This window comes from Orycteropus afer, unplaced genomic scaffold (assembly GCF_000298275.1).
Source record: "Orycteropus afer afer isolate SDZICR_OR568_19922 unplaced genomic scaffold, OryAfe1.0 scaffold00015, whole genome shotgun sequence".
Taxonomy (NCBI): Eukaryota; Metazoa; Chordata; class Mammalia; order Tubulidentata; family Orycteropodidae; genus Orycteropus; species Orycteropus afer.
The window spans coordinates 3,200,257-3,224,561 of NW_006921602.1; the positions used below are offsets into that span (position 1 = coordinate 3,200,257).

General features: G+C 42.5%; 1 protein-coding gene across 1 annotated transcript in view; it reads left to right on the top strand.

Annotated features, from left to right (window-relative positions):
- Positions 1 to 18,065: 18,065 nt before the first annotated feature.
- LARP6 (La ribonucleoprotein 6, translational regulator) overlaps positions 18,066 to 24,305 on the top strand; it is a 30,575-nt gene continuing 24,335 nt past the window's right edge. Inside the window, exon 1 of the mRNA XM_007957155.2 lies at positions 18,066 to 18,262. Within this exon, the coding sequence (XP_007955346.1) occupies positions 18,066 to 18,262 (197 nt within the window). The remainder of the gene's footprint in view (positions 18,263 to 24,305) is intronic.

The following is a 24,305-nucleotide window of genomic DNA, read 5'->3' on the forward strand; positions in this document are numbered from 1 at the left end:
TTAAAGAAGTCCAAGCTGCATGGAAGGCAAAAAGCTAGTCTCCATGAATTGATGGATGTTGTTGAAACATCTCAGTGGGTATTTTGTCAATGGGAGCCAGCAATCAAAGTTTTAACAAGCACTCTTGATGATCCTGATGCATGCTTAAGTTTGAGAACCATCATTTGAAAACACTGAAGAATCTTTTCTAGGTTCCTCCCAAGTGATAAGGGACAGAGTGATATAATGTAAAAAGCAGTGGGTTTTAGTTTAGAGGGACTGAACTGTAAGTTTTGGATGAGTCTCTACTGGGTATGCATCCAAACATATGTAATGATGACCTGTTATACTGTTTTTCTTCCATTTCAAGTTTAAAATTTTTCTATATCATTTACCCCAAATGTGACACTGGAGGGACGTTTTAAGCTAAGTTACCCCAGATGTTTCGTGGTTACACAAGAATGGAAAACAAAACATGTTTTCCCCACTGAATGAAAACACAATATAAGTTTTCTTTAGCAGCTGTGGCTGGAGATTGCAAAATGGAATAGTCTGGCTACCCTCCAGCCTATTAGCAGCTCCTCCCCCAAGAGTGAAGGACAATCAAGCCAAAGTGAAGGAAAAACACAATACTCTGGAATTCACAGCTAATCCAGGATATGGAGCTGCTGGGACACCTGGGATATGTCACAATAGCAATAGAAGTGGCAGAGAGGAGTTTACAACCCCACCCCACCACCTTTAGATCAGACTAGGTCATTTAGAATGGCTCTGAGAGACATCACCCCAACACTCATCTCCACAGCAATATATCTCCAAAGCATGACAGAAAATTTGAGGGCAAAAAATCTTTCCAGTGCCCTTCACATAGCACCACAGCAATGATTGTCTTTTTCACCTGGGTTTAATAATACCTCCACTTCTGAGACTACTTCTTAGGGTTTAGTCCTGTTGCATCTGAGAAGAATGTAGTTTGGTATAGTGGGAAAGGTGGAAATTTGAAGTCACACAGCGTAGGTATGAGTCCTAATGCTCCACTATGTCCTAACCATATAACCATTGTTGTCGTTAAACACAGCATACCTAAATCTTTGAGACACAGCAGGAACAGTGATCAGAGGGCAATCGAGTTGATCCTAATTTATGGCTACCTCACGTATGCAAAGTAGAACGTAAAAACCATAGGGTTTTTAAGGCTGTGACCTTTCAGAAGCAGAATGATAGGTATGTCTTCTGAAGCATCTATGGGTGGCTTCAAACCACCAACCTTTCTGTTAGTAATCAAGAATTTAACTGTTGCACCACTCAGGGACTCCTTTAGAAATATACATATGTAGCCCTTTTTCTTATAAAAATATATTTATTATAGAAGTTTCCAAAAATGCAGACAAACAAGAAAAAAATAAAAATAATCTGTAATCCCTTGTTGTGGATTGAATTGTGACCCCAAAAATATGTGTTTTAAATCCTAACCTCTATAGCTGTAGTTATAATCCCATTTGGGGATGAGTGGTCTGTATTATGTTAAGGAGGCAGGATTAGTGTGGTGTTTGTTTTGATTCAGTCTTTTATAAGATATAAATAAGCAAGGACACATAGGGGAACATAGATACCAAGCTACTTGGAGATTTCCGAGGAACCGGGAAACAAAATCTGAAGAGACAAGGACCTTCAGAGAGAGAAAGACTTTCCCTAGAGCCAGTGCTCTGAATTCACACTTCCACCTGCTAAACTGTGAGAAAATGAATTTCTGTTTGTTGAAGCCGCCCACTTGTGGTATTTCTGTTATAGCTGTACTACATAACTGAGACACCTCCCTACTCCCACCAGTCAAAGAATACTAAAAATTACAGAGTCTGTTTTCCTAATAATAACAAGTCACTTCAGTTTGCTGAGCCTTAGTTTCCAAACAGTACCTCAATAGGACTGCTGCAAAGATTAAATGAGGTTATGTGCTAGCACACCGTAATTTTTTCATAACTGTTATTCCCTTCATCCTTCAGTCCACTTTGATGTCTTCTCAGTACCTCACTCCCCAACCCTACGTTAAAAAAATCCTGTTATTGTTCAGAAAAAAACAAACCTCTCCATCTATTTCAAAATTCCTTCACAGTTGGGATGTTCTTTTTTCTAAATGCTCTTATCCCCAGTCTATCTTTGACATTTTGTGGCAGACTGAAGTAGAAGGCTTAAGGGGCCACTTTCCCAAAATTGCAGAACTTTAACAGACTTGTAGGCATGATTAAACTAGGCATTAATCATAGTGATGAACTTCTCTCCCTTTTGCTTTATTTTAAGTAAATAGAGTAGCCAACCTTTCTACAGATGCTGAGTTCTTTAGGTTTGTTATTTCCAGTTATACATTCTTTTAAGCGTAACCCCCTACCATGTCTGGTTTTGGCTGAGAACCATAGACTATGAAGCAGGATGACCCTGAGAAGGGGGACGCTGAGTCTGGAGTAACCAGGGAAAAGAAGAACAAAGACATTCCTGGCAGTCCAAGGGATCTTCAACTCCCTTTCCCATCTCCCTATATAATCATGTTTACCCCTTTGCTCTGGGAGACAGACATTTTAGAGAAGTGATTCTCTGTTTCCTTGGGTATTGATACTCAATAAATCCTTTTGCTTTCCCACTTCAACATGTTGTGGTTATTGGTTTTATGCAACAGGGGGTAAGGACCTTGTTCCTACAATTTCATAGTGCCCTGAGACCTCTTTCTCAGGTAAGCACTAAGGATTCCTGCCACAAACCTAGCCATTTATGAGTCAGGCTGAGGCTTAACCAGATCTTCCTCTGGAAAGGGGGAAAGGCATAAGACAGATCCAGTTCTCTTCCACTTGGACCTTTAAGTGTCCAGACTCAGTTTCCAACTGAATTCACTACTGTTGTTGTTATGTGCCGTCGAGTCAGACCTGACCCATAGCGACCCCTCTTTGGGTTTCCGGGGCAGTATCACTACAGAAGTAGATTGCCCAACCTTCCTTCCGAGGAGTAGCTGGTGGGTTTGAACTGCCAGTCTTCTGGTTAGCAGTCAAGTGCCTTAGGCACTATGCTACCAGAGCTCCTGAATTCTCTATCAGGCACTAAATGCTACTTTAAGCCTTCCACCCAATCTCTACCCAACCTTGATCCAATGTTGACCTCACATTCAGGGAAAATCCAAAATCACCCCATACTTCAACTGCCTTCCTTCTTCTTGGCTTCTCAGACACCAATAATTTAATGACCCTGGGGATTCAGGTCTGGATAAGGGAACAAGGACCAAGTGGAAATTATGATTTTCATTTTTACCTAATTTGATTGAATTTCCTTAGACTATGGTTGATTTATTAGGACCCTGGTACATGAGCCAGTGCTGCTTAGCCAATGAGTTAAATGCCCCCAAATCCCCAGATAATCCTTTACTTTTACATATTCCTTCATTGCCTGAGCCCTGGGAACATTGAAGCTGAGTCTGAATTTGATCTTGAAAATCATTTAAATTTGCATAGGGTGCTTGTTAAGAATTTCATGCAAAGTACCATAACCTAATAATGCTGTATGATTCAAGGTTTGGAGATTGCCAACCAGGACTACAGTCTTACTATTTAAACCTTCCTTAGCTGGAACTCAAAAAAACAGGTGCTGAATTCCACTTTATCCATTCAATTCTGAAATACAGGTTGAAGTGAGAAAGCAAAAGGTCATCATTTAATCACTATTCAATAAATATTTAATAAGCACTTGATATGGGCCAGAATATTAGGAACACTGTGGAATTAAAGTAATGAGGAAGATACACGGTCCCTGCCTTCCTGGGTTTTGTTATCTAGTGAGATGAGAGTGGACAGGCAGGCAGGGGCCAGAACATTCTAGACCATCCAAACCAGGCAAAGGAAATGACCCAGTCCTCTTTCCCCTCTGGACTCCAGAGCCCTGCTCCTTTCCCCACAACTCCTGACCCATCCCAATACCCATGCCTCAAAACTCCTCACTGTCAGAAAAGTTTTTAGTCTGGCCTACAAATAAGAAGTCGTCCTGATTAGGCACTAGGTTCTTATTGCAAATGGGATGACAACTAAAGAGAAGTCAAGCACTTGTGATTTCTGTTACTTCTGCGTTCCAGGCTCTTGCCACCTGCCTTCTCTCACCCACTAATACATGATCCCCAAGCCACTCTCCAAATATCTGTGGACATTCCCTGGAGGTGCCTCACATATATTCAAAGACAGTTTAGCTACTCACCACCTGATATTTGCAGGTTATCCCTCCTCTACTGCTCTGGCTATAGACACCTCTCTGCTAGACAATGCTCTGAGCACGGGGTATTTCTGACATGCCCCCTGACACAACTGTGCCCATTAGGCACCACAGTCTCCTCCTGTGACTGATGAGAAGGAGCACAGGACATGCCAGAGCTATGAGCTGTCATTCTGTGAAGTGGCAAAGAATGCCTCCCCCCTTATGTGTATGCTCTGTTAGGGGAGTCCTAAAGTAATATTCCTTCTGCCAGATAGTTTATAGTCGTTATAGAGAAACAGCTCTTTCAGTTTTAATGTATAGCCTCCTGTTTTCCCATGGGACTCAGATATATAACCACAGAGTGGAAATAGGGGTTAGGTGGTAGGGTCTTGGCCCAGAGACAAACATGTGTCATACACTAAGCTGCTCTCAAAATCATTCCTCTTTTCTGACAATGTAGGCTTTATTAGTGGGTCAGGCTTGTGCCTGGCTCCCACTTCCCTGAGATGACTATTCTCCTGGGAGGAGTTTCAGTCCCTAGTGTAGAGATTACTGGGTCTGTTCACTGGCTCTCTGAATATGCCAGACCTATCTGAACCCCAGCAGAGGACATTACTTGGGCTTCTCCTAAGACCTACATTTTTTCCTTTGTCTCCCTCTAGTCTGAAATGAATGAAGCAAGGATGATGTCATATTTGTCTTTACATACCTAAAAGGTGGCACGGGCCTGGCATGTAGGAAGTGATGCTCTGTGTGGTCTGTCTTTGTGCAGATATATTCTTCAAGTTTTCCTGCAGTAAAGGGATGACTTTTCTTAGCCTATGCTTCTTAGCATCTCTCTACCAGTCACCTTTATCCCTGTAATTACTGTGCACTCTCCTTAACCTAGCCCCTCCCTACCACTACTCCCCAATAAAATCCATATACTTTTTATTTTTTGTGATTTGGGTGAAAATTTACAGGGCACTTTGATTTTCCATACAACAGATCACACACATTTTGTTTTGTGACATTGATTAGAATCCCTATAATGTACAGCTTTCTTCCCACTTCCTCCCTGTGGTTACCTTTTCCCTATGTTCTTCTTTACTATGCATTCCTGCCCTCTGAGCTATCTCCCTGTGCAAATATTGTCCTGATATCCCGTGGTTGATTGTTCTAAGGAGTGTACTCACCTGGTGTAAATGTTCATCTTACACACCTGTTTATTGTTTGCTGAGAAGCCACGGGAGTGTATTCAATTCCAGGCCTGAAGGCTGACTAGGGGCGGTAGTCTCAGGGGTTTCACTGTTCTCTCTCAGACCAGTAAGCCTGGTCTCTTTTTTATTTTTTTCTATGATTTTGAGTCCTGTTCCATATTTTCCTCCCACTCTATCCAGAATCTACTACACTAATCCGTTTCATTTAGTTCTTCTGGTCTCAGGGTCCTGTAGGCTGAGGTTTACATGGTCTACTTGTCCCTTGGATTAATTATCTCCATGCATGTTTGGTTTTCTTCATTCTTCTTTGCTCTGGATGAAGAGAGACCAATTGTTGCATCTTAGATGGCTGCTTACAAACTTTTAAGACCCAGTCACTACTCACCAAAGTAGGATACAGAACAATGTTTTTGTGTAGTATGTTATGCCAACTGAGCTTGGTGTTCCCCACAACCATGGTCCTGAGCACACGGGTCCAACAACTCACTCCCCCTCAGGGTGGTTGTCTGTGACTAAGAAGTCATCATAACTTTGTGCCTGTTAGCTCTAATATACATATGGATATTCTTATAGCACACGCAAATAGATAAGTAGAAATATCATCTGGCAAACTTATATATGCTCATGGGTATATTCCCTTTTGCCTAGACTGTATAATATCCATATACTTTCAATGCATCTGACTCCTCATAAGTAATTATGAAAACAACTGGATAAACTAATCCTCCATAAGTTGTAAGTGACAAGTAACCCTTAAATACTCTCTCTCTCTCTCTTCATGAAGTATATACCACAATAACTTGATAATATGCCACAAAGAAATTGTTACAATAACAATGTCATTTTTCAGTTGTTATAATAACAATGTTATTTTTAAATTGTGGGACCCAAACTTGGGATGCCACTTTTTTCTTTGGAGCACCTCAAATTTATGAGTGAGAGACAGTAGCTTAGGGCCTTTTAGAAGCCTCCACTGTTTTTGCTATTTACAGTAGTGGTTGAACTTCTGCTTCTACTAATGCTGTTGATGTTATTCTTGCTAAGTGGTTTGAAGAAGGAATGTTGTAGTTGTTGTTAGTTACTGTTGAGTCAATTCTGACTGATGGTGACCCCATGTGTTACAAAGTAGAACTGTTCCACAGGGTTTTCTTGGCTGTAATCTTAACAGAAGCAGATTGCTAGGGCTTTACTTCCACCATATCTCTGGGTATGTTTGAACTGCCAACCTTTAGGTTAGCAATTGAGCCCACAACATTTGTGTCACGAGCCCACACCATTTGTGTCACCTAGGGACCCTAGAAGGAGCTCTGGTGGCATAATGCCTAAGGCACTTGACTGCTAATCAGAAGGCTGGCGGTTCAAACCCACCAGCCACTCCTCGAAAGGAAGGTTGGGCAATCTACTTCCATAGTGATACCACCTCGGAAACCCAAGGAGGGGTTGCTATGAGTCGGGGCTGACTCGATGGCACATAACAACAACAAGGACCCTAGAAGAAGGAATAAAGATTCTAATTCCTTCATTATAGCATGAGCTTCTAAAGGGAGAGACCAAATTGTACTCCTTTTTGGATGCTGCATCATTCCTACCACCATTTACATACTTTTGACATGCAATAAATATTCTTTAAGTTGTCAAATTTTTAGAATTACAATTCAGTACCAATTTATTGAGTTGCTACTGTGTTCTGGGTCCTGAACTACGTACTTCCATATGTTATCTCATTCTATCTCAGTAAGCCCTCATATACAGTTATTAGTTTAAGATATAGGCTAAGCTGTTATTACACAGGTATCTCAAAATGCACTGTGTTAAACAAGGTGTGAGTTTCTTGTTTTCTCACATAATGGTCCAGATATGCCACCAAACAAGTGTGAGGCTTCTTTGGTAGCTCTGCTATCCTTATCATGTGGCTCCAGCCAATGGGAAGAGGAACAGGCCAGAGAGCACGTAAGCATTGCTAGAAGCACAACCCCAAAGTGTCAGAAAACATTTTTTGTTCACATACTAAAGGCTATAATTTAGCCTCAAGGTAGTCTAGGAAATGTAATCTTGAACAAGGAGGGCATGTACCCATCTGTCTTAGTTTCCTAGGGCTACCATAATAAAATATGACCAAATAGGTGACTTTAAAGAATAGAAACTGACTTTCTCACAGTTGTGGATGCTAGAAGTCTGAATTCAGGGCACCCACCAGGCTATGCTTTCTCTCTGTTGGCTCTAGAGGAAGATCCTTCCTCATCTCTTTTAGCTTCTTTAGCCCCAGGCATTTCTTGATGTTCCTTAGCTTGTAGGCAGATTCTCACCTGCTGTTTCCTCCCTGTGTGTGACCCTGTTTCCACAGCTGTCCTGTTTTATAGGATATCAATCATATAGGGTTAGAATCCACCTTACTCTGATTTGACCTTGTTAGCCTAATAGATGACATCTGCAAAGTAAAACCCTGTTTCCCCAAATAAGGTCATATTCATAAATACAGGAGTTAAAACTTTAACTTATCAGAGACACAGTTCAATTCATAATACTATCTAAAACTAGGTAATGATATTATTAAACAAGGGAGAAAGGATATTGATAGAAAACTCTCATAAGACATCTCATACCAATGGTTGTTGTTGGTAGGTGCCATTGAATTGGCTCCAATTCACAGGGACCCTTTGTACAACAGAACATAATACTGCCTGGTCCTGCACTGTCCTCATAATCCTTACTATGCTTGAGTCCATTGCCGTAGCCACTGTGTCAATCTCTCTCATTGAAGGCCTTCCCGTTTCTTGTTGACCCTCTCCTTTACCAAGCACAATACCTTCTGACAACATGACCAAAGTAGGTGAGATGAAGTCTGGCCATTCTCACTTCCAAGGAGCATTCCAGCTGTGCTTCATTCAGGACAGATTTATTTGTTCTTCTGGCAGTCCATGGTATTTTTGGTATTCTTTGCCAACACCACAAAATTCAAAGGCATCAACTTTTCTTCACTCTTCCTTACTCTGCCCATTATTCACCCTTCCCATGCATATGAAGCAATTGAAAATGCCATGGCTTGGATTAGTGCACCTCAGTCTTCAGAGTGACATTTTTGCATCATAACACTTTCAAAAAGTCTTTTGCAGCATATTTGCCCAGTGCAATACAAAGTCTGATTTCTTGACTGCTGCTTCCATGGGTGGGAGCTCTGGTGGCATAGTGCCTAAGGCATTTGACTGCTAACCACTCCTCAGAAGAAAGGTTGGGCAGTCTACTTCTGTAGTGATACTGCCCCAGAAACTCAAGGAGGAGTCTCTATGAGTCGGATCCAACTCAACGGCAGTGAGTTTGGGGTTTTATTTATTTATTTTTTTTGGCTTCCATGGGTTGATTGTGAATCCAAGTACCGATGAGTTAAAAAGAAACTCACTGCCATCGAGTCGATTCATCTCATAGTGACCTCTCCTTGGGTTTCCGAGGCAGTATCTCTATGGAAGTTGTTGTTGTTATTGTTGTTGTTAGGTGCTGTCAAGTCATCTCCAACACATAGTGACCCTATGCACCACAGAACAAAACACTGCCCATTCCTGTGCCAGCTATACTTGATCCTTGCTATACCTGAGCCCATCGTTGCAGCCACTGTCTATCCATCTCACTGAGGGCCTTCCCCTTCTTTGTTGACTCTTCACTTTACCAAGCATGATATCCTTCTCTAGGGAACATTTCCTTCTGACAACATGACCAAAGTAGATGAGATGAAGTCGGGCCATTCTTGCTTCCAAGGAGCATACCGGCTGCACCTCTTCCAGGACAGATTTGTTAGTCCTTTTAGTACCATGGTACTCTTAGCATTCTTCTGTAACACCACAATTCAAAAGCATCAATTCTTTTTCAGTCTTCTTTATTCATTGTCTAGCTCTCACATGTATAAGAGGCAATTGAAAATACCATGGCTTGGGTTAGGCACCTTAGTCCTCAAGGAGACATCTTTGCTCTTCATCACTTGAAAGAGGTCTTTTGCAGGAGATTTGCCCAATGCAATACATCATCTGATGTCTTGACTGCTGCTTCCACTGGTGTTGATTGTAGAACCAAGTAATATGAAATCCTTGACAATTTCAATCTTTTATCCATCCATCATGAAGCTGTTTATTGGACTAGTTGTGAGGATTTTTATTTTCTTTATGTTGAGGTGTAAACCATACTGCAGACTATAGTCTTTAATCTTCATCAGTAAGTGTTTCAAGTCATCCTCACTTTCAGCAACCAAAGTTGTGTCATCTGTATATTGCAGGTTGTTAATGAGTCTTCCTCCAATCCTGATGCCACATTCTTCTTCATATAATCTAGCTTCTCGGATTATTTGCTCAATATACAAGTTGAATAAATATGGTGAAAAGATATAAACTTGACACATTCCTTTCTTGATTTTGAACCATGCAGTGTCCCCTTGATGTGTTTGAATGACAGCCATTCGAGTTGACTGGAATGCAAAAGTTGGAAACAAAGAAAAGTTACCAATAATTGGAAGATATGGCCTTCATGATAGAAATATTGCTGGAGATCACATGATACAATTTTGCAAGACCAATAACTTATTCATTGCAAATACCTTTTTTCAAGAACATAAGCGATGACTATACACATGGACTTCACCAGGTGGAATACACACAATCAGATTGACTACATCTGTGGCAAGAGGTGATGGAGAAGTTCAATATCTTTAGCCAAAACAAGGCCAGGAGTTGATTGTGGAACAGACCATCAACTGCTCATATGCACGTTCAAGTTGAAGTTGAAGACAATTAAAACAAGTTCATGAGAGCCAAAATATGATGTTGATAATATCCCTCCTGAATTTGGAGACCATCTAAAAAATAGATTTGATGCATTGAACACCAATGACCGAAAACTAGAGGAATTGTGGGATGACATCAAGGACATCATTCATGAACAAAGCAAGGAGTCATTAAAAAGACAAGAAAGGAAGAAAAGATCAAAATGGATGTCAGAAGGCACTCTGAAACTTGCCCTCGAGTGGAGAGTGGCTAAAGTAAATGGAAGAAATGACAAGATGAAAGAGCTGAACAGAAGATTTCAAAGAGCAGCTTGAGCAGACAAAGCCAATTACTATAATGAAATATGCAAAGACCTGGAGTTAGAAAACCAAAAGGGAAGAACACGCTTGGCATTTCTCAAGGTGAAAGAACTGAGGAAAAAAAATTAAGCCTCGAGTTGTGATACTGAAAGAGTCTAAGGGCAAAATATTGACTGGTGCAGGAAGCATCAAAAGAATATGGAAGGAATACACAGAGTCACTGTACCAAAAAGAATTGGTTGATGTTCATCCATTTCAGGAGGTGACATATGATGAAGAACCAATGGTATTGAAGGAAGAAGTCAAACACTGAAAGAATTGGCAAAGAAGAAGTCTCCAAGAATTGACGGAATACCCATTGAGGTATTTCAACAAACGGATGGCCTGCTGGGGGCACTCACTTGGCTATGCCAAGAGATTTGGAAGACAGCTACTTGGCCAACTGACTGGAAGAGATCCATATTATTACCCATTCCAAAGAAAGATGATCCCATAGAATGTGGAAATTATAGAACAATATCATCACTATCACATGCAAGTGAAATCTTACTGAAGATAATTCAAAAACAGTTGCAGCAGTATATTGACAGAGTGCTTCCAGAAATGCAAGCTGAATTCAGAGGACGATGTGGAACGAGGGATATTATTGCTGATGTCAGATGGATCTTAGCTGAAAGCAAAGAATACCAGAAAGATGTTTGCTTTTGTTTTATTGACTATGCAAAAGCATTCGATTGTGTGGATCATAAAAAATTGTGGATAACATTGAGAAGAATGGGAAATCCAGAACACTTGAATGTACTCATGAGGAACCTGTACATAGATCAGGAGGCTGTTAAAACAAAACAAACAGATCTCTGCAGAAGTAGATTGCCCTATTTTCCTTCTGAGGAGTGGCTGGTGAGTTTGAACTGCCAGCCTTCTGGTTAGCAGTCAAATGCCTTAGGCACTATGCCACCAGAGCTCCCTATTAACATTAGAAACAAACTTTAGAAACATGTTGGTTGCCTGCCCAGAGAAGTCTTCTGTTTTGTCAGTGTATTCAGAATTACATTGGCTCTGAAAGGCTACCCCAGCTTATGAGTTTGTCCTATAGACAAAAATACTTTTTAATTTACAGTGAAAGAATATACATATCTAGCAACTAGAACCTGTACGTGTTCACTATTCAGGCTAAGATTTTCCTGGTGTGGAGGTACTTGAGAAGCCATACATCCAGTCTGGGCCAGGTGCTGTGCTAGACGTTTTCCATAAATGATCTAATTTTATCTCTACCCCTGCCTCAGTGAGAAGAAAACTGAACAGCAGACAGGTTACATAGCTAAGAAGTGGTGAAGCTGGGGTCTGAGTCTGGGTCTGTTTGATACCAAAATGTGCACTTGTCCACTATATCCTGTTGATAATATCCAACTCATAGTGACCCCTCCTTGGGTTTCCGAGGCAGTAGCTCTACGGAAGTAGGTTGCCCAACCTTCCTTCCGAGGAGTGTCTGGTGGGTTTGAACTACCAGCCTTCTGGTTAGCAGTCAAATGCCTTAGGCACTATACCACCAGAGCTCCCTTTGTGAACCTACATCATTAATTTTCTTGAGAATGAAGTCATAACTAAAGGAACAGAGGGAGAAAAACCAAAAAAGACTTGTGCTAAGTTACTAATAAATTTATAACTTATAATGTAATTCATTGTAGAAAGATTTTACAAAACAATTTTGTTGTTAGTATTCATATACTCTAAGAACTATTTAAGCAATTTACAACTGTATTTATCATATATTATTCTATGATCAAAATTGATAATAAATATGACTAAGGATTCTGTATGGGTCGGTACAGGAGGAGGTCCATGGGAGGAGGGTGTGATATGATGAATTACTGACTGGGAGACACCAACTCTAGTGATGTCACTGCTCTCTGCTTCCACATGAATTTGTACAGATTTCTGCTAAAGCATATATTAGAGTAGATAAATTCTAATTATTGAAAGCTGCCTCTTTTAGAAGTTCCCCCTGACTCCTAGTGTTCATGGATCATGTCTTAGTTATTTTATAGAGTTGAGGCCAGCACAGGGCTTGGTATTCAAAAGACGCATAAACAAATGATTAAAGGAACAAATTGAATGCCCTCTTCCCCTACAGTTAAAACAAGACCTTTTAGTGAGGGCCACCCCCCTTCCCTTCAATACTTAACCCACTCTCAATTTCACCACATTAATATCTTAGTCTTAGTCTTTGCTTTGCAACTCTAGTGCTAGGGACACTCAAAACTATTTCCAGTTGATTCCAAAACAAAATCTTGTATTTTCAAAAGCCTCTCATGGTTGAGTTTTTGTTTCAATCTAACTTTAGCCGATCCTGATTATATCCTTTTGTTTTATCCTCAGAAGCTGCAGAAGAAGCTATTCCCCATTTCGAGTTTACTATAAAAATGAGACATCAAGATTCCAGGCAAAGGAAAAGTTGCCAAATCCAGGCTGAGGTCATGGTTTTTAAGGAGACTTTGCTAATCATCCCAGTGGTGATGCAAACTCCCTGAAATGATGCTTGAGTTGAACTGGGCAGGACTGGCCTCATTCCCCTGCCACAGCTCTCTGAAAGGAGGAGCTGGAGATCAGAAGGGGCCCTATCAAAGGGCCTTCACCAGGGACACAAATGATGGGATGTGTGAATTAAAAAAAAAAAAAAAAAAAAAAACACCCACTGCCATTGAGTCAATTCCAAGTCACAGTAACCCTATAGGATAGGGTAGAACTTCCCCTTAGGGTTTCAAGGGCTATAAATCTTTATGCAAGCAGACTGCCTCATCATTCTCCCAAGGAGCATCTGGCGGGTTTGAACCACCGACCTTCTGGTTAGCAGCCTAATGCCTTAACCATTGTGCCACCAGAGTTACTTGGTGTGTGGATAGGATTAATCAAAGCAACAAATATTCCTAGATACAAGGGTCTCTGCTAGACAAAATGAGGGATGCAAAAAGTGTAAGAGACCCTTCCCTGCAAACTTCACTAGGATTTGTTTTCCTCATTTGAAAAGTGCCCAAGTCGGATTCCTCCCAAGAAGTACTCAAATGTAAATGAGAATATCTGTGACCCTCCTCAGGTATTGGCTAAGAAGACTACTACAAATGAGAAATTTATGTGAAGTTGTGTGCTTTGGCTTAAAAATCCCATGCAAATTTGCATTTAATGCCACAGTATATTCCAAGTTGTCTTAGTGTGTATGTTATGGCTCTTCTCTCAAATATTTCAGTAAAACTGATAGCCCAGAAAAATGGCTGCAAATATAACCTATGATGTAATGGGGCCCAGGTGGAAAAGCTTGTACTCCTGGAGGTACCCATTGTCTACCAGGAAGAACTCAGAGCTGGGTAATGTCTGATATCCTTTCTAGATCTAAAATTCTGTTATTGTAAATAATATCAGTGTATTAATTTCCTAGTGCTGCCATAACAATGTACCTCAAGCTGAGTGGCTTATAAGAACAGAAATTCATTGTCTCACAGTTCTCAAGGCTAGCTATTAAAAATCAGGGTGTTAATTGTGCTGATTCCTTCTGAGAACTCCAAGGGAAAATCTATTCCATGCTTCTCCCCTAGCTTCTGATGAAGGTCAGTGATCCTTGGGGTTCCTTGGCTTGTAGATGCATTATTCCAAGCTCTGCCTCTGTCTTCATGACTGTCTTCCCTCTGTGTCTCTTTTTTATAAAGACTCATATTGGATGAGAACCCACCCAACTCCAGTTTGAACTCATGTTAACTGATAACATCTTCAAAGACCCTGTTTCCAAGCAAGAGCACATTCACAGCTACCAGGAGTTAGGACTTCAACATGGCTTTTCAGGGGACCCAGTTTAATCCACAATAATCAGAAATAGTCTGTGCAGATATATTTGAATCCAAGGATGTATAGATTCAGCTTACTTTTCCAGAACTCGAACCCATCCAGTGGCTTCACAGGAGAAAGATCTGGCGATCTGCTCCTGTAAAGATTCCCAAACCAAAAACCTACTGCCATCGAGTCAATTGCAACTCAGAGTGACCCTATAGGACAGAGTAGACCTGCCCCCATAAGGTTTCCAAGGCTGTAAATCTTTACAGAAGCAGACTGCCACATCTTTCTGTCACAGAGCAGCTAGGGGGTTTGAACTGCTGACCTTTTGGTTAGCAGCCAAATGTTTTAACCGCTGTGCTATGAGAGCACCTTCTGTAAAGATTACAGTCTAGAAAACCCTAGGGAGCAGTTCTATTCTGTCACATGGAGTTGCCAAGAGTTGAAATTGACTTGATGGCACCTAACAACTACAACCAAATAAAACTCATATGTAGACCTCATTCATCCACCGACTTCTAGTTCTCAAACTGTAGGGGCCTGTTGTTGTTGTTGTTGTTATGTGCCGTCGAGTCAGCCCTGACTCATAGCGACCCCTCCTTGGGTTTCCGAGGCAGTATCACTACGGAAGTAGGATTGCCCAACCTTCCTTCCGAGGAGTGGCTGGTGGGTTTGAACCACCAGCCTTCTGGTGAGCAGGCAAGTGTCTTAGCCACTATGCTACCAGAGCTCCTAGGAATCTGTATTTTCAGAAAAGTCCCCAGGGGATTCTTAGGATCAAACAATTAGAAACCGTAAGATAAAGTATGTAAGAAGTCTTTGTAAACAATAAAATCTGATTCAAATGCAAGCCATTATCATGGGTAGGGTTGATAGTTCCTGCTGTCTGTGTCACACAGGATGCTTTAAATGAGATAATACATATTGCTTTGTGACATTCAAGAACTGAAGTTATCAGACCAGAAGGTATAGAGGCAGCTGCAAATCTCTCTTCCTCAGCCTCGTCAAGGTGGTAGGTGAAATGTGCAGAAGTTTTAAAACCTCTATAGCATTGGAATAAGGAGCTCTGGTAGCACAATGCCTAAGGTATCTGAGTGTTAACCAGAAGGATGGCAGTTCAAACCCACCAGCCATTCTGCAGAAGGAAGCTGGGGCAATCTACTTCCGTAAAATATTTACTACTCGGAAGGAAGGTTGGGCAATCCTACTTCCGTAGTGATACTGCCTCGGAAACCCAAGGAGGGGTCGCTATGAGTCAGGGCTGACTCGACGGCACATAACAACAACAACAACAACCTTGGAAACACAGTGGGGCTTTCTATGAATTAGAATCGCCTTGATGGCAGTGGGTTTTTGTTGTTGTTGTTTTTTTTATATATAGCCATGGAAGAAGGCACAGTTAGCTTGGAACAAGTCACTCTCAGTTCTTGCCTCTTCCTCTGAACAGCTGAGATGCAAATTGATGAACTGTTCTGATTCAGAAACAAGAGCGCCAAGGGTTTCTCTCTTCTGTCACTTATTCTAGGACCTCTTCTTTCAAAAGAGAGATTTGACCAAAAAAAAAAAAAAAAAAAAAGGACATAGATTATAGTCAAACCTTAGAAAGAGGGCTGTCTTTGCTGGGTTCTCTGCATGGTGTTTCATTACAGGGACACTAAACTCGATGGCACATAACAACAACAACAACAATCTCCAGGAGACTGCATTTCTCGAGCCTCTCTTGACTTGCTTCCCTATCAAAACTTAATGGTCCAGGGTTCTGTTCTTTTGGAAATGTAGCAAATGAACATGATAAATTATTTTTAAGGTACTAAATTGGGAATTTTGTGAAAGCAGATTCATTCAGGTTTTAGCTCTGGTGGTGTAGTGCCTAAGGCATTTGACTGCTAACCAGAAGGTTAGCGATTCAAACCCACCAGCCACTCCATGGATGGAAAACTGGGCAATCTACTTCCATAAAGATTTATCATCTCAGAAACCCAGTGGGGGTCACTGTGAGTCAGAACCGACTTGATGACAGTGAGTTTAGTTTTGGAGTTTACCCCTAATTTAAGGAGCCCTGGTGGTGCAGTGGTTAAGCCCTTGGCTGCTAACCAAAAGATCAGCAATTTGAACCCAACAGTGGATGGACGGGAGAAAAGACCTGCTGATCTGCTCCTGTAAAGATCACAGCTTAGGAAATCCTATGAGGGCAGTTCTACTCTGACCTATAGGGTCGCTGAGAGTCAGAACTGACTCGACAACAATGGGTTTGGGAGGAATTCTGGTAGCACATCAGTTAAATGTAACCTTAAAGAACTTGGTAGTGCAATGATTAGGTGCTGGACTGCTAACTGAAGGAAAGTTAGAGGTTCAAACCCACCCAGTGGCTCTGTGGGAGAAAGACCTGCCAATTTGCTCCTGTAATAATTACAGCCAAGAAAACCCTGTGGTACAGTTCTGCTCTGTCACATGTGGTCACTATGAGTTGTAATCAGCTTGAGGACACACAGCAACTCCTACCTTAATTTCTGGTTGACATTTGGGAGGCTGAGATGAAATAAATTTGACATTAAATGGGAAAAGGTGGCAGGGTTGTAGAACATACTAGCATTTCAATAGTTCCCTTTTTCATTCAATAAGCTATGTGCAGGGAAGTTCTGTTGGTGTAGTGCCGAAGGCTCTTGACTGCTAACCAGAAGGCTGGCGGTTCAAACCCACCAGCCACTCCTCGGAAGGTAGACTGGGCAATCTGCTTCCGTAGAGATACTGCCTCGGAAACCCAAGGAAGGGTCACTATGAGTTGGGTCCAACTCCACGGCAGTGAGTTTGGTTTTTTTGGGGTTTGACTATGTGCAAGGCATATTCAAAGAGGTGGCTATAGAACAGTGACTTTCAAGTGTTAGTGAGCTTCAGCAGCACCTGGAGGGCTTGTTAAAACACTAAGTGCTGATCAGATTCTGTTTCAGGTGTTGTTGTTGTTATGTGCCGTAGAGTCGGACACGACTCATAGCGACCCCTCCTTGGGTTGCCAAGGCAGTATCACTACGGAAGTAGATCGCCCCATCTTCCTTCCGAGGAGTGACTAGTGGGTTTGAACCGCCAGCCTTATGGTTAGCAGTCAAGTGCCTTCTAACAAGTTCCCAGGTAATGCTGATAATGCTGGTCTGGGGACCACTCTCTTAGAACCACTGATGTAGGGCATGGTAGGAGCCCAGTCCCTGGCCTCATAGGACAAACTGTCTAGCGTGTTTAAGTCAACAAGATCGAAGGTGGAGATTTCAGTCATCTTGACAGGTCAGTGGGGGAAATATGGCAGAGACACAGACGCCTTTAGACCCCGTAAGTTGCTGTCTGTAGCTGCTACCTCCAGAGTCACCCACAACTGAGAACTCTGATGTGCTGGGCCCCTCCCCGAGGGCAGCCTGAAAGGAGGCGGCAAGAGGAGCGCTGGGTCCTCTGGGCCCCGCAAGCAACAGGCAGGCAGAAGAAAGGATTCGGGATCCAAGGAATCATTCCTGACCAGACCTCTAAGGAGAAGGGTAGAGGATCTCCCTCCACCTTCCAGGCCCCACTTGCGCTGGTTCTCGGCTAGCAGTCAGGGCCGCGGAGGCGGAGGCGGAGGCGGCAGCGGCGGCGCGAGGCGGGGCTCCACGACCCCAGTCCCTCCCAGCTGGCCGAGCCGCGGGCGCGCTCGCGCCGTCTCCGTCCCTTCGTCGCAGTCCCTGCCGCCCGCCTGGCTCGGCCTCGCGGTGCAGGGTCTCGGTGGCGCCGCATTCCCAGCCCGCCCACGAGCCATGGCCCAGCCAGACGAGGAGGTTTTGCCCAAGCCGGAGACCGCGGTGCAGATCCGCGTAGCCATCCAGGAGGCGGAGGACGTGGAGGAGCTGGAGGAAGAGGAGGGGGCGGAGACGCGGGGCGCAGGGGACTCGGCTCGTTATCTCAGCCCTGGGTGGGGCAGCGCCAGCGAGGAGGAGGCGAGCCGCGGACACAGGTAGTCGCGGCGATCCAACCACGCGGAGGTGGGGCGGGTAGAATGGGGCGCTATCCCCGTGGGGCGCCGGGCCGAGGCCTCGGATCCCCGAGTCCGGGCTGAATGAGTTTGGAGAGCTGACGGTGCTCCACAACTCGGGAGGGAGTTTAAGTCAGGCCTCCGCCAGGTAAACAACCCTGGGGCCGTCAGAGTGAGTCCAAAGAGGCCTTTGGCTGTTAGAACACGGTCTGCAGTCTGATGAAGGGACCAAGGCTCCTAGGGCTGCCGGTGGGGCTCTGAAGGGCCTGGATGTAGGGATGCTCTGGGACCCAAGAGGAAGCCCCCTCCCTGGGCATCTTCACCATCTCTTTCCCATCGAGAGCTCACCCAGCTTGGTCTTCACCCCTGAGGTTGAGCCACCACCCCATGCAAGAGGTCTCACGTAGCCTTTACTGTCATGATCTCCCTGTCTCCTCATCAGTCAAAATGGTTTCTCTCAGTCTCTAGATGGTGGGAGGCCAGTCCCTGCTAACACTTACTTATGGGGAATCCATCAGGAGTGATTTCCTGGTGTAGGGAGAGCTCTCTTGCCCTGATTTAAGATCGGTTCAGGGCTTGCAGCTTGCATTCTCGGCACCCCCTCCCCCATTCCGGGGATTCCCATTTTCATGCAGTCTTCGCCACCTGACTTCTATGCCTGCATCATCATCATCATCTTGCTGCCTGGGGACTGAGTTTCTGGGTGATGGATATCTGGCGCTTATGTGACAACTGTCTAACCTGGCCTCTGGGCTCTGAGCTTTGTCATCAGCCACACACCTTAGGCTGTTGTCCACTAACACCCAGGCTCTTCAAGACTGTGGTTTTGTTTTTGTTGTAGAAAAAAGATATGGTATATGGTATTCATAGGAAAGAGAATGGGCAGTGACAGAACTTGTAAATTCTGGGAAATGCCAGTAGGCATTAAGAGCCTTCTTTCTCTGGGAATCTGTGTGCCCACTTTTAGCGACAGGACTCTACAGGATCATTTCCTGGCAGGCCTAGATCTACTTCATTGGCAGAATACTAACCTCAAGGGTGTATTGACCCTAGGGCCACAGCCATTCTCCATCACTGGCTGACCCTTCTCCACTGGAAAGGCTCAGGACTTTGGGGCCCAAAAATTCAGAGTAATCCAGTAGTGACAGAGCAATTTGAGTTGAAACGCCCAGCCCAATAGTTTAGGGCAGGACAGGTAGACACAGTAGATATATCAGCACTTTATATACTGTAAAGCCTAGTTCATTCGTTCATTCAACTTTATGCTAAATATTGAGATTATAACAATGATGAATCCATAGTCAATGATCCTGAGTAGCTCACAGTTTTAGGAAAAGGTAGCTAGCTACCTAGTCATACAATTTCAGAGATCATGGTAAAATAGCTCTGAGTGGTTTATCTTTTAGACTTTGTTTGTCTATAACTATGGCCCTGGCCTGAGGGCTAAGTTTTTGGGATTGTACCATTAACTGTTTGCTGTCCAGTTGATTCTGACTCATAATGATTCCTTAAGGTAGAGTAGAACTGCCCCATAGGGATTCATTCCAAGGCTGTAATCTTTATGGGAGGAGCTCTGGTAGCATAGTGCATAAGGCGTTTGACTGCTAATCAGAAGGCTGGCGGTTCAAACCCACCAGCCACTCCTCGGAAGGAAGGTTGGGCAATCTACTTCCGTAGTGATACGGCCTCAGAAACCCAAGGAGAGGTTGCTATGGGTTGGATCTGACTCGATGGCAGTGTGTTTGGTTTGGTTTTTTTGGTAATCTTTATAGGATCACACTGCCACATCTTTCTCCCAAGGAGTGGCTAGTGGGTTTGAACTGCCAACCTTTTGATTAGCAGACAAATGCTTAAACACTGTGCCACCAGGGCTCCTTATCGTACCATTTGCAGACACTAAAGCCCTGTTTACTTCTTGGGCTCAGGAAGATCCTTGTCTTCGATACTGGTGGATGTCTTCCTCTCACCCTTCACACACTTACCTCTAGAATGTTCTTCTCTGAGCACCAGCAGCTTGAGTCTCAATGGAGTGATCAGGCTGAAGCACTTTCTGCTGTCCACTGGCATAGAGCTGACCCCAGAAAACCCCTGAGGCTCTTCAATGTGGTGGAGCTGACAGAGCATCCGGCAGGGATCCAGAGCACCAGGAGAGCCAGCCAAGAATGGGATCCACACTGTCTCTGCTTGGGCCTAGCCTGGCACGGCAGCAGTGACTGTCTTGTGTAAGCATTTCATGGTGCCTGAAACTTAAAGAAGAAAGTCCTGATTCCTAAACCTGGCTGTTATGTGGCACCCCCTCATATCCCTTCAATTCATTGCTTTCTTCCTCACTTCTCAACATTTTAGGCTGCAGCAGTACCATCCCCTTCTAGCTCTCTGACAGTGGTGTTATGTCTGCAAGCCTTTTCATTTCCACCTCTAGGTCCCTTTTGATTGATTGATTTCCAAACCCTGAAAAAAACCTGTTGCCACTGAATGCATTCCAGTTTGTGACAGCCTTATGAGTTATAGAACAGTAGAGATGCTCCATAGGAGTGGCCCAGACTATTAAGTGCTGGACTACTAGTTGAAATGTTGGTTCAAAACCACCCAGAGACTCTGTGGAAGAAAGGCCTGGTGGTCTGTTTCTGAAAAGTCACAGCCTTGAAAATCCTGCATACATGGGGTTGCCATGAGTTGTAATTGACTCAAAGGCAACTAAAAACAACTTTTACAAAACTCTTTCTTTTGAGGTGCCACCGGGTGGGGGTGGGTTCATACTACCAACCTTTAGGTTAGCAATCAAGCACAAATGAATCAACCTTTGAAACTTCTCTGCCTCTTCCATACCACCCTCAGCTCCCACCCCAGAGCTGGATTTGTTTTTTCACCTCTGTGTTTCTGTAACACTCTTTACATTTTATGTCTAGCACTTACATCTGTAATTATGTCATTGTTTCTCACAGAGAATATGAGTTCCATGAATTCAAGGAACATGCCTATTGTGTTTTCTTTGTGTCCTCATCACCCAGCACAGGACCCAGTACTTGGTAGGAGCTCTATAAATATTTCTTGAATGAATGCTTATCTCTATCATTGCACTCACTCTCTGTGTTGAAAGATGTGTGTGTTTCTCTTACACTAGACAATGAGATCCTTAAAGACAACAACCTTCCTGATACATCTCCATATCTCTAGTACTTAGCCCAATATCTTGCTTATGTCAGGGGGACAAGGGATAAAGGAACACTAAGGAAAAATCTTTACAACCTCCAAGTGTTAATTAGTCTTCTCCCTGCATTCACTAAAAAGATGTCTTTCTGTTTATTCTCAACTTTTCAACATAAAAAATTTTCAAACATAAATAAAATGTGAAAGAACAGTTACTGTGAGCATTTGTGTACCCACCATCTAGACTGTCACTGAGAAGAAAATGGTCAGAGTTCTGTTTGAATAAAACATGGAGATGTATTGAGGAATAAACTGTTTGAACCAGGAAATACTCATTCACAAAGTGAAGTTTATTATTCTGAAGTGCCAGGGTCACAGCAAGACTTATATTCAGTAAAATGAGGAATTTACAGGTTAAAATCTTTTAGTGGTTGACATGTACAGTGTTTTGTGTAATCAGTTACAAGGGTATCGTAAGACCCCAGAAGTTTCAGTTGAAAGACTAAAATATTTCAAAACAGCTTGTTTTTATAATCTGTGGACATCTTGGGGCTGGCACAGATAAGCATTTTATAAAATTAGTTTTAGGGGAGCCTGAAGTAAGCATTCTTTCCAAGAATAGGTTTTGCAAGGAAGGGGGTGGGCAGCAGGTTTCCTGAAATTGCCTGACCACATTCCTGATCCCCACCATTATTTGCTAAGGGTAGGTAAAGTTTTACATGAGTCCAGCTATGGGTAAAAAGCAGAACTAAGGGTAAAGGAAAATTGAGTCTAAAGTAAAATGTAATCTAATCTTGACCTGGGCCAGCCAATTTAGTTATGTTAAATGCCTCAGGTTTTGAGGTTTACTTACATATCCTTCCCCTTTTGATTAAATCACCAGTGGGGACGCTGATCACATTCACCCACATAGGATTAACCTTTCTTCTCCAAGGACTTTAGCTAAACATTCTGGAATTTTATATTATCAATTAAATGATTGATAAGTGTGTTTTGCCTTCACCTTGCCATGATATTAGGCCTAATCTTCAGGGTGAGCTTCTTGTTATTGCGGTTAGTGTTGTGAACAGGGCCACATTAGAGGAACAATTCGGCTTTCTAAAAGGGCTAACTCTAGGTACAAAATCAGCCTCCTCTGAAAGTTTGGCCTTTTCAAAATACATAATTCTTTGCATACTGAGGGGAGTTGCAGTGAAGTTACATATATTAGATAAGTATTTCATGGTACATTTTGTTATTCCTATAATGACTATAGATGAGTAGTGAATAGTCATTATAATTCATTATAACTCAATAACTAGAGTTTTTGAGTTATAATGACTATCCACTATTCATCTATCAGTTTGCCGTACTGTGGTGGCTTGTGTGTTGCTGTGAGGCTGAAGGCTATGCCACCAGTATTTCAAATACCAGCAGGGTCACCCATGGTGGACAGGTTTCAGTGGAGCTTCCAGACTAAGACAGACTCAGAAGAAGGAAGAAGCCATCCGCTTCTCAAAGTATTGGCCAGTGAAAACCTTATGAATAGCAGTGAAACACTGTCTGATGTATTACTAGAAAACTTTATGAATAGCCCTGAAACATTATCTGATACAGTGTCAGATGATGAGCCCCTCAGGTTGAAGGCACTGAAAATGCGACTAGAGAAGAGCTGCCTCCTCAGAGTAGAGCCAACCTTAATGATGTGGGTGGCGTAAAGCTTGCAGAACCTCCATTTGCTGATGTAGCATGACTGAAAATTAGAAGAAACAGCTACAAACATCCATTAACATTCAGAACATGGAATGTACAAAATATGAATTTAGGAAAATTGGAAGTTGTCAAAAATGAAATAGAACACATAAAGATTGATATCCTAGGCATTAGTTAGTTGAAATGGACTGGTTTTGGACATTTTGAGTTAGACAACCATATGATCTAGTATCCCCGATCTATTAGCTGTAAGATTGTCTTTAAGTATAAGCTCCCTTTTATGCATAGAAAGGATTTTCATATCACTAGTCCATTGTATACTTTCACTGTAAGAGAGTGGCCTAAAGTACACTGATCTGTCATTTTCTAAGCATCCAAACAGGCAGCATAAGGTTCATCAGTTATGTCTGGTTTGTCTATGTAGGGATATTTTGATCCTCCACATGAGATTATGTATCCATAAAGATTGCAAATCATTCCATTTTTTGTTATTTTGAGTGGTGGAGGGATGGTTTGATTGACTGCTTGAGCCAATCATCTGTCTAGGAGTTATTGCAAATAGATAAACATCCCAATTCCAACATATTTGACTTCAAAATTAAAACATAGGGCTCTTTTCTCTTACTTTCTGACTCAAGCAACTTGTTATATTAGTTCTGAGGAAGTTCATTTGAAATCTAGGGAACCTCATGTGTGAAACTAAAAATTCATGGACAATCTTCATGGGGTTCCATACAGCATCAGAGCCAATCTTAGTTCTAATCTGGATTAGACTGAAGTATGGAACGTGGGGTTGAACTAATAACCCAGGGGAATGCCATAGTTTTAACATGTATGGCCTGTTTAAAGGTGATGTTAAAATTGACAGTAGTAGGGCATACAGAGCTATTGTTCAGTATGGGAGAAGCTAAAGGATCTAAATTTCCATACACAGATCACAGAGAGGGACGACAGATCCAGCATGTGGTTAAGGTACTGACACTAGCTACTGATTGAACTATTTTAAAAAGACATTATTTTTCTTAGTGCTAGTGGAGTTTAACATAAGAAGTAAGAGAAAACTTGAGGAGAACTTCTTAATGAAGGAAAACTTTACAAAATTAATACAATAAAGCAAATGGCATAAAAACATTCCTTCAGTCACGTGTATGAGAGTAAAGTTTTACCAGGGGGATGTCCACAG